Source organism: Cricetulus griseus, chromosome 3 (assembly GCF_003668045.3).
Source record: "Cricetulus griseus strain 17A/GY chromosome 3, alternate assembly CriGri-PICRH-1.0, whole genome shotgun sequence".
Classification (NCBI taxonomy): Eukaryota; Metazoa; Chordata; class Mammalia; order Rodentia; family Cricetidae; genus Cricetulus; species Cricetulus griseus.
The window spans coordinates 195049751-195064560 of record NC_048596.1 but is presented as its reverse complement, the minus strand read 5'-3'; the positions used below and the strand labels follow the sequence as shown (position 1 = coordinate 195064560).

The 14810-nt window shown below is 42.0% G+C and overlaps 1 protein-coding gene across 1 annotated transcript in view; it reads right to left on the bottom strand.

The window, feature by feature from the left end:
* Cdh13 (cadherin 13) overlaps positions 1-14810 on the bottom strand; it is a 997178-nt gene that overhangs the window by 891861 nt on the left and 90507 nt on the right. Inside the window, 1 exon segment of the mRNA XM_035442709.1 lies at positions 6511-6542. Within this exon segment, the coding sequence (XP_035298600.1) occupies positions 6511-6542 (32 nt within the window).

Below are 14810 nucleotides of genomic sequence, written 5' to 3'. Positions count from 1 at the left end.
CAAATCTCTGCAACCCTGGGACCAGGGTAGGGACAGGAGGAGCCTTGGAACTCACTAACCAGCCAGTCTAGACAAACCAAGACTGTCAAGCTCAGTGAGACCCTGACTAAAAAAATAAGATGGAGAGAAACTGACAAAAGACCCTCAACGTCAGTCTCTGGCCTTGACTTGCATGCACATACATGTACACCTACACACACACACACACACACACACACACACACACAGAGAGAGAGAGAGAGAGAGAGAGAGAGAGAGAAAGAGAGAGAGAGAGAGAGAGAGAGAGAGAGAGAGAGAGTGTACAGGTGATGATACACATATGGCCTTGATGCGTTGTTCTGCTGACATGGTATAGATTTTAATATTTCTATAATAAAAACTTTAATGTTTACTCACTTATGTATTTTTCTAAATGTGTAATTAGTAATTTTACTCCCCTAAAAATTACATGACATCTCTCATACTTCACTTGAGTGTGTTGGGATTAGGCCAATCAATTTATTTTTAATGGACTGGAGGAGAAATTCTCAGTCTATCCTCGAGACTTCCAGGTTGCTACCAGCCATACTCAGTGCGTGATGGATAGTTTCTATTTTAAAATATGGCATTTGTTGTGATATAATTTAAATTACTTTTCTGCCAGGAGCATGCGTTCTGCAGAGTTACAATTATGCAAAGGGAAATTACAAATCATATTCCTACTTTATCTTCCTTTACAGTCCTTGTTGCAGCTACTTTTGCTCAGGTACAATTACGTTAGAGAAAACAAGATGCTGTGTGTATATTAAGAACAATTTTACATGGAGAATTCATTTTGGTTCTTGGTTAATTACAAGAGAAAAATGGAAGTCAATCTAAAAAAAGCAATACTTGGGACTCATAAGTAGCAAGACTCACATATAAAGCTCTATGCCTAATCAATAATTTAGTGTTTCTGCAACACCATTTAAAATACAAGTCATTCTATCATAATTGCATGTTTAAAAATACACTCAGATCTATCTATACATGCTTACTGTAAACTATTTAGAAAACAGACAAAACACAAAAATAAATGAGGGCCACCCCACCCTGGGAGCAGTGACGCTAGTCACTGTCATGGATTATATTTTGTTTTATTTCCATAAACTCCACTTTTCTAGCTCATATAGGATATAAATAGCAACAATTTATTCAATTTTAGAAAATTAGCATCACACTATAGGTTCTGAAACTCTCTTATTTACAAATTTATTTCTATTTTATTGTGTGTGTGTGTGTGTGTGTGTGTGTGTGTGTGTGTGTGTGTGTGTGTTGATATGTGCAAGTGAGCATAGGTGCCCACAGAAGTCAGAAGAGGGAGTCAGATTCAGGTAGTTGTCAGTCACCTGACATGGGTGGTAACACCCAAATTGAGGCTATCTGGAACAGCACCAAGTGCTCTTAACCACTAAGCCATCTCTCTGGCCCCCAAACACTCTGGTTTATAGTTTAATATATTCACTGGAAAGTATACAGTAAATTTCTTCCATCTTACTAATTACAGATTCTTTGCCAAACGTCCTACCTACAACATGATTTATCTCACTTCTCATGGGCTCTAACAAATGTAGAATATTTCCATTCTCCCAATTACAAATAAAGTTACAATCAATAAACCTATGAGAACATTTGTTTTTATTTCACTTGATGCTTGATGAATCATTTAAAATCAAATTTCTGAAGTATTTGTGAAAAACACAATAGGAATGTCTAAATGTTGTCTTTTAAATTTCCCATCCACAATGTCAGTAGCCCAGAATCTTGTCATACTGTTTTATCTGTGTGGTGTGTGTGTGTGTGTGTGTGTGTGTGTGTGTGTGTGTGTGTGTGTCTGTTTCTGTCTCCTTCTTCCTATGTTTGTGTGTGTGAGTGAATATGTGTGTGTATTGGAGATTGTTTGGGGGGGGAATCGTGACATGTGGATTACATCTAGGGCCTATGTATACTAGGTAAACACCTGTAATTGAGCTATAGCCTCAGCCCTAATTTCATCTCGTTAAAAGAAACACACAATTTGTAATCTAAAAAGTAAAAATGGCATCTCTATAGTTATTTATGTTTTTTTTATTCATGAAACCACACATATCTACCTGTACAGTGGCTATTTTCCATATTAATTATTCCCTCATAGCCCCCTCTTCCTTTCTTGCCCACCTCTAGATTGGGTCATAGTCTCATATTATAGATCAAAGTTGTTTGGAACTTACTATATAGCCCAAGCTTACTTTAAATTACAGCAATTTTCCTGCCTCAGCCCTCTTAATCTTGTTCAAGGGTTTACTTTAAACACCCAGTTAATCCAGCCACTGTCTGACAGCTGCCACACTACCGGCACAGAGATCAGGCTAAGTACACCAAATGACTGAGACAGAGACAGACTCCCACCTTCCTTCACAGTGCAGTACACCACACACACACACACACACACACACACACACACACACACACACACACACACACACACACACACCTAACCCCAATCTATTCTTTAAGTGTTCTGTGGATGTCTATGCATCTTGACAAAAGCTCACAGGCAAGAAGGCAGCAGAGAACTTCCCAGGGATCAGTGTGGACAGTGGTAAGCTTGAGGAGAGCCCTGACAGATGAACCCACGGGACAGGTAAGGGAGAGGAAAGAACCTCCCTGCTAACAATGTGACACCTGTGACGACAGAGCTGTGAACTTGGGGACAGATGAAGGGGAGGATGATGCTTCCTGAAGGACATTACAAAACCAACCAAGGCTGAATCAATGGAATCTGGGGGCCCAGTGGCCTATTTCTGTGAAGAGTATGGACACAGTAAGTTCTGAGCTTTTTAAGTGGAAAAGAAGGAAAGCAATACTTGGAGTTATCTGGGGAGCAAAAGTGAAAAAAGCATGTGTGCACACAAGCATAAATGTGTATCAGGTCCAGGGTAACTACAAGACACTGAACTTAGTTTTTTCCTGAAGAATAGAATATTTACTTATAAAAATAACATAGGCACAGGAGAAGGTATCTGAGGAGCTGGTCTGTAGGAGCCTTACAGCCATGTTGTTGTTATGAGACATCATTTCCCCGAGTTTTTGCCCTCCCCATACCCATCTCTTTATCATGTGACTTAGCAGCTCTTCCAATCAGAATGTGCTCAGATCAATGATGATTTGACGACAAGTCCAACTGTGGCCAGTGGTGCATTGGGCCCCATCTCTAAATTCCAAAAAGTATTTTGTGTTTCCATATGTACTGGTTGGAAAAATGTAATCCTCTTCCAGGATTTTGATGTCTCCAGAAGAATGAAACACAGTACTGAACTGAATAAAATCCGCAATCAGGAGCTAAACCAAGATGACACATCCTAAGTCAGCTAACTCCTCAACCACTGAGTTAGGGTAAGCTTGTCACACAGCATTGTCATGTAAAGGCTAAATGGTATACTGATCCATTCCATTCCTTTTGTAGATACACTCAGGACTGCTTAAGTACACTTCAAAGGAGATTTAGTTAGATCAGTATCCTGGTCTCTATCTATAAAGGGGGGTCCTAAAGCTGAAATATGTAATGATAATGTGAAGCCTAGGTCTTCCAATTGCAGTGTCATCTCATCAACTGTTTATGGATGGATTTCCACTATGGAATTAACAAGCTCACCTTTCATCTAAGAAATAAAATAGCTGGGCTGAAGAGCCGTTCAGAGCACCATCTGCTTTTGCAGAACACCGGGGTTCAGTTCCCAGCACTGATGTGGCAGCTCACAGCTATCTATAACAGCCATCTGTTCAAAGGGTCTAACACCCATTTTCTGGCCTCTATTGGCACCAGGAAAACATGCAATGTACTTATATACATGCAGGCAGAACACCCATACACATAAAATAAAAATAAATAAATCTCTTACAAAAAGAAACCAGTCAGCTAATGAGTCAACAGGGCTAATACACATTTTTATTAAATGTTAAATAGATGTGAACTGAGCTTTCTGTTAAAACAAGAACATTTTCATTCCCATTGCCTCCTCCCAGTGTGTTGTGGGCAGGCAGTAACCTACTGAGTGGCGTGTGGGATTTTAATCGGCTTGCTACAGGCCCCCTCATTCTGCTCATTAAGATAAAGAAAGGTTTGTCAGGAAAATAGTCTATTAGGTGGTAATTTTCTTTCACATGCAAATTAAGGGATAATTAGTTTGACTATCAAGAGATGTAGAATCTGTGTGTTTGACATATTTTCATATGTAGTCAACACCGAAAGTTCAAGTATCTTTTCAGGGAAAAGAAAGGTTCTTTGAAAGTTAAAGCAGATTCAACAATATTCCATTCTGAAAACATGCTATGCAGGTAAATACCACGGCGGCATAAATTTAGCTCAATTTCTTTAACTTGTTAATATTTTGAAAGAGCTGACAGAAGTCAGAACTCCTTTCCTTCTGTAGACACATGTGCTGGAGATGCTATGGAGCTGGGATTTAAACATTCGATAATGAGGAGCACATGTGGTGCCTCTCCTTAGCTTGAAGGAGCACTCCTGCTTCCAACACTCTGAGAGAGAATCTTTGTTTAGTGAGCTTATGAGCCAGCTTCATGGACTCCCTACCTCCATGACAGACACACTGTCTTCTCCCTGGCTTTCATTTTGAGGAGACAGTTAAAGCATGTTTCATGATGAGAACTTGCAAATGTCCAAGACGTGGCAAGATTCAGCAATTAGAGATGCCTGAGTTTGAGATTAAAAGGAGATCCTTGGTAAGCAATGTGTTACCCCCTTCAGCTGGGTCTCAGCTTGGGATGGGTCAGTCATTTGGCAGCATCTTATCAGACATGGTCTCTAGAGCTGGAATTAGATTGCTTGTCAAAATGAACCATGAGGCTACATCATCTGAAAAGGAGTTTACAAAATCATCCCCCAAATAACAGTTAAATCCCACCGGGCTAGGCTATGAATAAATTGTCCTTATTTAAGGAAATAAAGTGCTATAAAATTCAGACCATGCTGAAGAATGAGAGAAGGGTGAATATAATTTCAAAATAGCAGCCAATGTAGTTCACAGTCCCTTGGAATGAGGTCTGACACAAGTTTGTTTCCAAAGGAAAAAATGATTATATATTTCAACCACTGCTTCTTCTTCTTCTTCTTCTTCTTCTTCTTCTTCTTCTTCTTCTTCTTCTTCTTCTTCTTCTTCTTCTTCTTCTTCTTCTTCTTCTTCTTCTTCTTCCCACTGCTTCTTAATTCATTTCTGCAATGAACTGGTCCATCTGACCGCTTTTGAAAGGTCTGGGACATGGGTGGCAGAAGGAACACAGAAATGACTGAGCTAGTCATGCCTGCCAAGAGCTTGAGCTAGAGCAGAGTAAATAACTTGTGCTTGTGGATAATGTCAGTCAAAGCCATGAGTGACAAGTTGCGGGAAGGGGGTGGGGGACACCATCTAAGTCATGAAATATCAGCATGGATTGCTGATTCCTGTAGATAGAGAGTAAAAAATGCACTAAAATGAGTGGGTCTGAAGTCAAGAGAAGGGGAGAGGAGAGCAAACAAGAGAAGGGGGAGGAGCAAGCAAAGAGAAGGGGAGGAGCAAGCAAAAAGAAGGAGGAGGAGCAAGCAAAAGAAGGGGAGGAGCAAGCAAAGAGAAGGGGAGGAGCAAGCAAAGAGAAGGGGAGGAGCAAGCAAGAGAAGGGGAGGAGCAAGCAAGAGAAGGGGGAGGAGAACAAGTGAAGAGAAAAGGAGAAGAGAGCAAGAAAACAGAAGATACCCACATGGAGCCCGGAACTTGAACTGTGACTTTGCAGCAGTGAGTATTTAGCCGAGTGTAAAGTGGAAGAGTGATTCAGGAAAGGCATACTAACAAAAAGTAGGAAGAACAGGCAGGTGGCTCAGCTGCAGGGCATGCCTGATGCCCCAGGTTCAAAATTCATAGGGAAACACAGGCGATACCTGTCAGTGATTTTTATATTGCTGCGATAAAATGCCATGACCAAAAGCAACTTAAGAGAGAAAGAATTTATTTTGCCTCTTAGTTCCAGAGAGCATCCATGATAGTTGGAAAGAGATGGTTGTTGCAGCAGCAGGAAGCTGGCTGATCATATTTCATCCATACACGGGAGGGGGGGGATGGACACAGAGAGAGAGAGAGATTAAAACAGACAGACAGACACAGAGAAAGACACACAGGGAGACAGAGACAGAGACATACAGAGATAGAGCAGGAAATGGATAGGCTGTAAATGCTCAAAGCGCCTGCCCACATCTCCCCTCAACAGCCCCACCAACTGGAGAGTCTCAGATGGACATTTCTCATTCCAAGCCACCACAGTCCCATACAACCAAAGCAATGCTAAGTAGAAAAAACAAACAAACAAACAAACAACAAAAAAAACCCTGTCCCAGGTCTCAGAATTCATGACCTCATAGTGGAAGCAGTAGTGTTCATGGAAGTCTCCTGAAGTTTTCAGATAGTCTGTTACACCCAGATGCTGCTGCTGTGGGCTTACTGGTGACCAAGTCATTATTCTTACTGGAGTGGGTAATTGGTCCACATTGCAGTGCACTGCAATGCCCACTTTTAGCTTTCTGAAATCCTTTGAGCTTTGCTGAGTGAATGGCCCTTTGTCTTTAAGATCCGGTATTCCCCGCCTCCCCTTTTTTTTTCCCCAGCACTGGGAATTGAACCCATAGACTTCTGCATACTAGCCAAGTACTCTGCTACTGAGATACAACCCAAACCACTTTTTACTTTCAATTTTGAGACAGGATCTTACTAAGTTGTTCAGGCTGGCCTCAAACCTGCAATCCTCCTGCCTCAGCCTCCTGAGTGTTGGTATCATAGGCCTGGCTTAGAGTCCAACCCTACATGCTACTTCTTTTGATTAAATGAGGTGCCCACACCCAGTACTCATCACTCCCTCCATCAAAGAAAGAAATGAAACAACAAATAATTTCTAGATGCTCGCCAGCCTCTTAGGTCAGGAGGACGGCAGAAAGCAAAACCAGTGTGGCTTCCTAAGAGCCAGAACTCAGCGGGATTCATTTCCTATGCACTTCAGGTTTTTCCTGAGTGGCTCCCATTGGTTCTCGATTTCCTCCTGCGGGTTTTCCCAGGGCCAGACTGACCAGCTCCACTGAATTCAAATGAGCAGAGACGCCTCTAAATCAGGCTGGAGAGCACAGACTGTTTTTCTCATTCTGTCAATCTCACGTAAATAGCCAAGCCAAGCGCTTGCAAGCAGACCCTGAAAGACTTCATTGGCTGCTAGGAACCCAAGTTTAAAAAAAATGTAACTTGCTGACCAGGCCCCAGGCAAATGGCTGTCTTTGGCAGCACAGCCCAGGAGGGAATTTGATAAAGTGCTTTACTGGGTTGCAACATTGTGGTCTCAGCTTTCGTCAGATCACAGTGGGATAATGAAATTGGAATCCATTTACACCTTCCATTTCACCCCATACAGCTCATAGACACCCATAGGCATTGTGTCAAACCACATCTCAAGGCAGTAAATACCTTAAAATCTACATGCTCTGCTCCTCCATGAAAAGCAATGCAGTCAGACTGGAGATAAATTATGAGAAACAGTTTCTTGATTTGACCACTCTGGTAGCTGTAACAGAATCCAGATTCACTGCAAGACTTGATGGCATCAAAATGCATAAATAACTGCACTATTGCATGCCAAGTTTAGCAATACTGCAGTCTTCCTGGCCAGTCTATGAATAGCACAGTCATTGCTGGGACAGAGCCACCGTATGACAAGGACTTACATGCCCCGTCTCCTATGACAGGATCTATCTCTGTCACTAAGGCATCTGTGGCTGGAGCATTTGTGACACCATATTTTGTCTCCACATCATGGAAAAAGATGAGGTGGAGTTAAAGCGAACCACAGCCATCTACAGGTCCCACATTTTGGATTCAATTTTTACATAGATTAAATCCTTGGAAATTTTCTTACTTTTCCTGCTTCTTTCTCAAGGTTCCTCTCTGTAGCTTACTTAGGTCATTGACATTTGAAAGTTATTTAAAATATATTCAGGGGCTTTGGGAGAGAGATTAACTGGTGATGTGCTTGTCACTCAAGCATGAGGATCCCAGTCCCATCTCTCAGTACCCATGGACAAAAGCTGAACATGGTGATACACAATTGTATTAGCAGTACTGAGGAGGTACACTGGGACTCACTGGCCAACCAGCCTAGCCTACTTGACAAGTCCCGGGTGCTCAGAAAATAAACTGGAAGGCTCTTGATGAATGGTATCCAAGACGGACCCCTGATCTCCACATATTTGTGTACATATATGCAACACATGAACATACACTCACATGAGCATGTATCCACGTGCGCACATGCACATCATTTTAACATGAAACAGCCACAGATGGTATGTGACAGAATAGACTGGGATGAGTCAAAGGGGAACTCTATTCATGATACAAGCCATGGGCCACACTATAAGTATAGTTTGCCCCCACTTGTCCGAGTCAGGAGTGGCTACCCTTCAAATGTTGCAATATGACTTTACCCTCTACAAAGGCATTGTTCCCCATTTATACCTACCCTGTCCATGCCCTGAACTTAAGTCCTCTTGCAGGCCTGGCAAGCACTTTGCTGACTGAGTCATCTTCCCAGCCTTTGACATTACATCTTAGTGAGTAAACAAATTCCCAATGGATCTGAAACTGTGGACTGTTGTCAGAATCTCAACCAACATTCAGAAATGAGAAGCAAGATCACTTTGGTCAACAGCAGATGGATTAGAAAACTAGCTGGTCCAGAATTCACCTGGGATGGGTTGCCAGCAAGCAGACCACTCATTTCTCCAGCTGGGGTGAAGAGGGATAAATCTCTCTCCAACAGCCCTTGTTCTATTCCATTCTTCTTCCTGCCTGACATCATTTACAACAGCTTGAGAAATAGATTTGTTCTGGCTGATCTTTAAAGAGGCTGTCAATAACAATATGAAAAATAATTACTATACCTGGAGAAAGTGGGCATTGATTTCAGCTGCTATCAGAGCCTCCAAACTGGATTTCAAGTACACAGTGGTACAGTGGGAGCCACTGTTTGCTTAACTTGGTGAATTTACACTTGACTTTTGGTGGATCAAACTAAGGCTAGAACATTAAAATGAAGGCCTGTCTTTAAAAAAACTAGCAATCACAATTCAAGCCTGCTGCAAATATATTGCATAAGGACTACTTTCAAGAAACTGTATGATGCTCAGGAGACAATAAGGGAGATGGATTGTCCCTGATTGAGGACACTTGCATTCTTTTGATAAAGAATAAACCAGCACATAGTTCAAAATATAGTTAAGGTACATGTTGGAAGAAAAAGTGGTACATCATGGAGGGAATTAACATGGTCTTGGGAGAGGTCATAGAAATCATTCTTTAAGGAAGTCACATTGAAGCTGTAAGTCCAACAGGTTTCAGGACGGGGTGGGGAGCAAGAATAAAGAGAATGCATTTCAAAAAGTACTATGTGGATGTGGGGTTGGTGAAGATCTTTTCCTAATCCGTGGGTTGTCATTTTGTCTTGTTGACTGTGTCTTTTGCCTTACAGAAGCTTCTCAGTTTCAGGAGGTCCCATTTATTAATTGTTGATCTCAGTGTCTGTGCTACTGGTGTTATGTTCAGGAAGCAGTCTCCTGTACCAATTAGTTCAAGGGTATTTCCTACTTTCTCTTCTAATAAGTTCAGTGTGGCTGGGCTTATGTTCAGGTCTTTGATCCATTTGGACTTAAATTTTGTGCTTGGCGATAAACATGGATCTATATGCAGTCTTCTACATGCCAGCATCCAGTTATGCCAGCACCATTTGTTGAAGATGCTTTCTTTATTCCATTGTATAGCTTTAGCTTCTTTGTCAAAAATCAGGTGTTCATAGGTATGAGGGTTCAGGTTTTTCAGGGTTTTCATAGGTTCAGGGTTTTCAACTCCATTCTATTGGTCTACCTACCTATTTTTGTGCCAATAACAAGCTGTTTTCAGGACTATAGCTCTATAATAGAGCTTGAAATCAGGGATGGTGATGCCTCCTGAAGTTCTGTTATTGTACAGGGTTGTTTTAGCTATTCTGGGTCTTTTGTTTTTCCATATAAAGTTGAGAATTATTCTTTCAAGTTCTGTGAAAAATTGTGCTGGAATTTTAATGGGGATTGCATTGAATCTGTAGATTGCTTTTGGCAAGATTGTCATTTATATTATGTTGATCCTATCCAAGAACATGGGAGATCTTTCCATTTTCTGGTATCTTCTTTAATTTCATTCTTTAAAGACTCAAAATTCTTATGATACAGGTCTTTCAATTTTTGGTTAGCATTACCCCAAGGTATTTTATATTGTTTGTGGCAATTGTAAAGGGTGCCCCACATCTGACAGCTGGCTGATCTCCAAAATTTACAAAGAACTCAAGAAGCTAGTCTCCAAAACACCAAATAATCCAATTAAAAAGTGGGGTACAGAACTAAATAGACAGTTCTCAATAGAGGAATCTAAAATGGTGAAAGACACATAAGAAAGTGTTCAACATCCTTAGCCATCAGGGAAATGGAAATCAAAACAACTCTGAGATACCACCTCATACCTGTCAGAATGGCTAAAATAAAAAACACCAATGACAGTTTATGCTGGAGAGGATTGGAGAAAGAGGAACACTCCTCCACTGCTGGTGGGAGTGCCAACTAGTACAGCCACTTTGGAAATCTGTATGGTGATTTCTCAGGAAAATGGGAATCAGTCTACCACAAGATCCAGCAATTCCACTGTTAGGCATATACCCAAAAGAAGCACATTCATACAACAAGGACATCGGTTCAACGATGTTCATAGCAGCACTATTTGTAATAGCCAGACGCTGGAAGCAGCTAGATGCCCCTCAACTGAAGAATGCATAGAGAAAATGTGGTACATTTACACAATGGAGTACTACTCAGCAGAAAAAAAAATGGAATCTTGAAATTGGCAGGCAAATGGATGGAACTAGAAGGAACCATTCTTAGCGAGGTAACCCTGTCACAAAAGGACAAACATGGTATGTGCTCACTCATATGTGGATTTTAGACATAGAGTAAAGGTTTACCAGCCTACAATCCACACTGCCAGAGAACCCAAAGAGAGACATACGTGGTCCCCTGGAGAAGCGGAAAGGGACAAGATCTCCTGAGCAAATTCTGAGCATGAAGGGAGGGGAGAGGGAACTAGGAGAATTAGAAGGGGAGAAGAGGAGGGGTGAGGAGGACATGATGAGGCAGGGAGGTTGAGTTGGGGGAAGTACAGAAGAGATCAAGATAAGAGATACTATAATAGAGGGAGACATTATAGGTTTAAAGAGAAACCAGGCACTAGGGAAATGTCTGGAGAGCTACAAAGATGACACCAACTAACAATCTAAGCAACAGAGGCTACCTTAAATGCCCTCCCCTGATAATGAGATTGATGACTAGTTCATATGCCGTGTTATAGCCTTCATCCAGCAGCTGGTGGAAGTAGAAGCAGACACCCACAGCTAAACCTTGAACTGAACTGAAATCCAGTTGCGGAGAAGGAGGACTGATGAACATAGGGGTCCATACCAGGCTGGTGAAACCCACAGCAACAGTTGACCTGAACAAGGGAGAGAGCTCTTGGTTGCCAGACTGATAGCTGGGAAACCAGCATGGGATTGATCCAGACCCCCTGAATATAGGTGTCAGTGAGGAGACCTTGGAAATCTATGGAACCTCTTGTAGTGGATCAGTACCTATCCCTAGAATAGGAATGGACTTTGGGAGCCCATCCCACATGGAGGGATACTCCCTGAGCCTAGAAACAAGGGGGTTGGCCTAGGCCCTATCCAAAAGACTAAGACAGACTTTGAAGACCCCTATAGAAGGCCTCACCCTCCCGTGGGAGCAGAAAGCATATGGGATAGGTAGTGTGTTAGTTGGGGGTGGGGTAGGTTATTATATACATTTCTGAAACCTAAGGTAAATAACATATAATTTATGAACAACAGAGAAATAACTAGTATTCCCCAATGAAAACTCTAGGCACAGCCAGCTGACTTTCATGGAATGATTTTGTTATTTTTTTTTTTTGCCAAATTCTTATACTTGTTGACAATATAAGATCACAGCTGATGAGCAAACACAGCTCCCATATCAATAAATTCGTTTTATTTAAGATATATTTGTGGGTATGTGTTCACATGTGTCTGCATGTGTGTGATATACACACATGAGCACAATGCCCACTGAAGGACAGAGGAGAGTGTCAGATCCCCTGGATCTAGGCTAAAGGTGTCTGTGAGCTATCTGATGTGAGGGCTGGGAACTGAACTCAGATCTAGTGCAAGAGCAGCAAGCACTCTGAGCCAGATCTCCATCCTTGAATTTGCTTCTTTTAAGTGAACACACAGGATAAAAGTTCAACAATGATGTCACTTCCCTGGTTTGCCAATGCAGTAGCATCATCTCTACAGGATCTTAAGGTTTTGAACACAGGGAGAACATGTTTTTAGTTTTTTTTGGGGCGGGGGGAAGGGACTATATACAATGGACCATCTACTACACACAGCACATTTTATATTTGATATTGCATCATTAGCATTTTTGAAGTGACTGGGACTAAACCTAGGGCCTTGCATATGCTGGGTAAGCACCTGACTACTAAGCCAGATCCCCAGCTCATGTTATTAACATTTTTTCCCATCAGTTTTTCAATTTTACACATCTGGACATGACACCAGCAAACCATGACTCTGCTGTTTCAGTAAATAAAGTTTTATTGAGTCAAAGCCTCTCTGTGCTGTTTTCATTCTATAACTGCAGAGGAGTAGTTGGAGCAGAAGAATCCAACAGCCACCCAGCTCAAGATATCTACAATCGAACTTTGTAGAACTTTGTATAAAAGAATATTGTCTGGCCGTCAATCAAAATCATCAGGAAACAAGAAGTCATACCCTGACTTATACTGTCTGCCAATTCCTGTGGTGTAAATACCTCATGACTAATTTCAAGCTACTGAGTTCACTTGAGTGAGGTGTTGAGAAGACAAAAGGTGTTAGGTCCTCATTTGATTTCATTATGCAGAAATAGACTTACACAACATCAAGAGAAAAGACAGCAATGAAGTTTTGGTGGTGATGCCTGTGAAGTGTGTATTACTCTTGTTTATAATAAACTTAATTCATTTGAAGTTACATAATTCTGTCTTAATATGACTATGAATCTGCTGTTTGTAACCATCAGTCTGGAAGGTTCTAGCAAATGTGACTAGGTGGCATATTTCTGCCTTAAACCAATGAAAAGACTGTCCATGTTTGGGGTGCAGAGATGGATGGATGGAATAAAGCTGGACAAGGAAATTGTGATTTGGATGAGACATGCCCTTGTAGACTCCTGAATTTGAACATGGTCCCCAGTTGGTGGAGCTGTTTGGTAAGCTTATCCTTTAAGGAGATGGACCCTTGCTGGAGGAAGTGTGTCTTCTCTCTCTCTCTCTCTCTCTCTCTCTCTCTCTCTCTCTCTCTCTCTCTCTCTCTCTCTCTCTTCTGCTGTGGTGATGCAATGTGATCCCTGCTTCCTGACTACCAGGCCAGCCTCATACTCCTGCTGCCATGCCTCCTCCTAACAGGCCCTTTCTCCTCTAAACAGCCTTTTGTCGGAGTATTCTGTCCTAGCAACAGAAAAGTAACATACCAGAGTGAGTCACAGCCTGTACAAAGAATGAGGAGATGGAACCATATCCTCTAAGAGGCAGGGTTCCCAGAAGTCCTCTACATGGGCAGAGGCACCATCACTCCCAGGTCTGGATAGCTAAGGATATAAGCAACACAGAAGCTACTCAGAGTGACTGTTATGTGTCAGGTACCATTTGAGACATGTCGCAAATGTTAGTGTTCATAACATCCCCATAAGATACCATCTCAATATTTCCCTCTCCCATGGGCAGGGGTAAGAGTAGAGTAAGCAATTTAACAATTCATACAAAGATTTGCTTTGTGAGCAACACAGCTTCCATATGTGAGGCAGATTGTAACTTTTATTTCCTTCAAGGGAATTGTAATTTGCAGAGGGATGTGGAAACACACAAACATGCACACGAATTTCCATATCCCAGTGCCTGGGCAATGGTGTCCCATTGCCTGGATGATGGTATCCCAGTGCCTAGGTGATGGTGTCTCAGTGCTTGGGTAATGGTGTCCCAGTGTCTAGGTGATAGTGTCCCCAGTCCCTGGGTCATGGCTCAGTTGGTAAAGTGCTTGCCTTATAAGCACTAGGATCTCTGTTTGAGCCAGCAGAACCCACTGTGAAGAAACAAAAAGAAAAGCAGGACCTGATTCTAATCCCAGCACTGAGCAGTGGAAACAAGAGGAAGTCCGGGGCTGCCAGGCTAGCTAGCCTGGCCTACTGGGGTGTGTTCCAAGACCCTGAGAGAGATCCTGCCTTTAAAAATGTTAGATGGTACTCAAAGTTGCCCTCTGGTCTCCACATGTACACACACACACACACTCACACACACACACACACACACACACACACACACACACACACACACAGTTTCATGACACAGACTGGGCAGATTTGCCCAGTGCTGGATAGCTTAGACCTGGATAGCTAAGATGGGTAAGGAAGTCTTGGGTGGGAATATATCATAGTTTGTGGTTATTTTCCATGAGGAAGGCCTTGGACCACACAGGTGCAAACAGAACAAACCAGATACATGGGTTTTCTCTATTCTAATAGGTGAATCCCTTGACAATCTATTCTGGTACTTCCCTAAGTGACAGGAGCAAGGAGAGAAAGGAAAAAGATGCCATGTTCTAAATGTGAAATACTC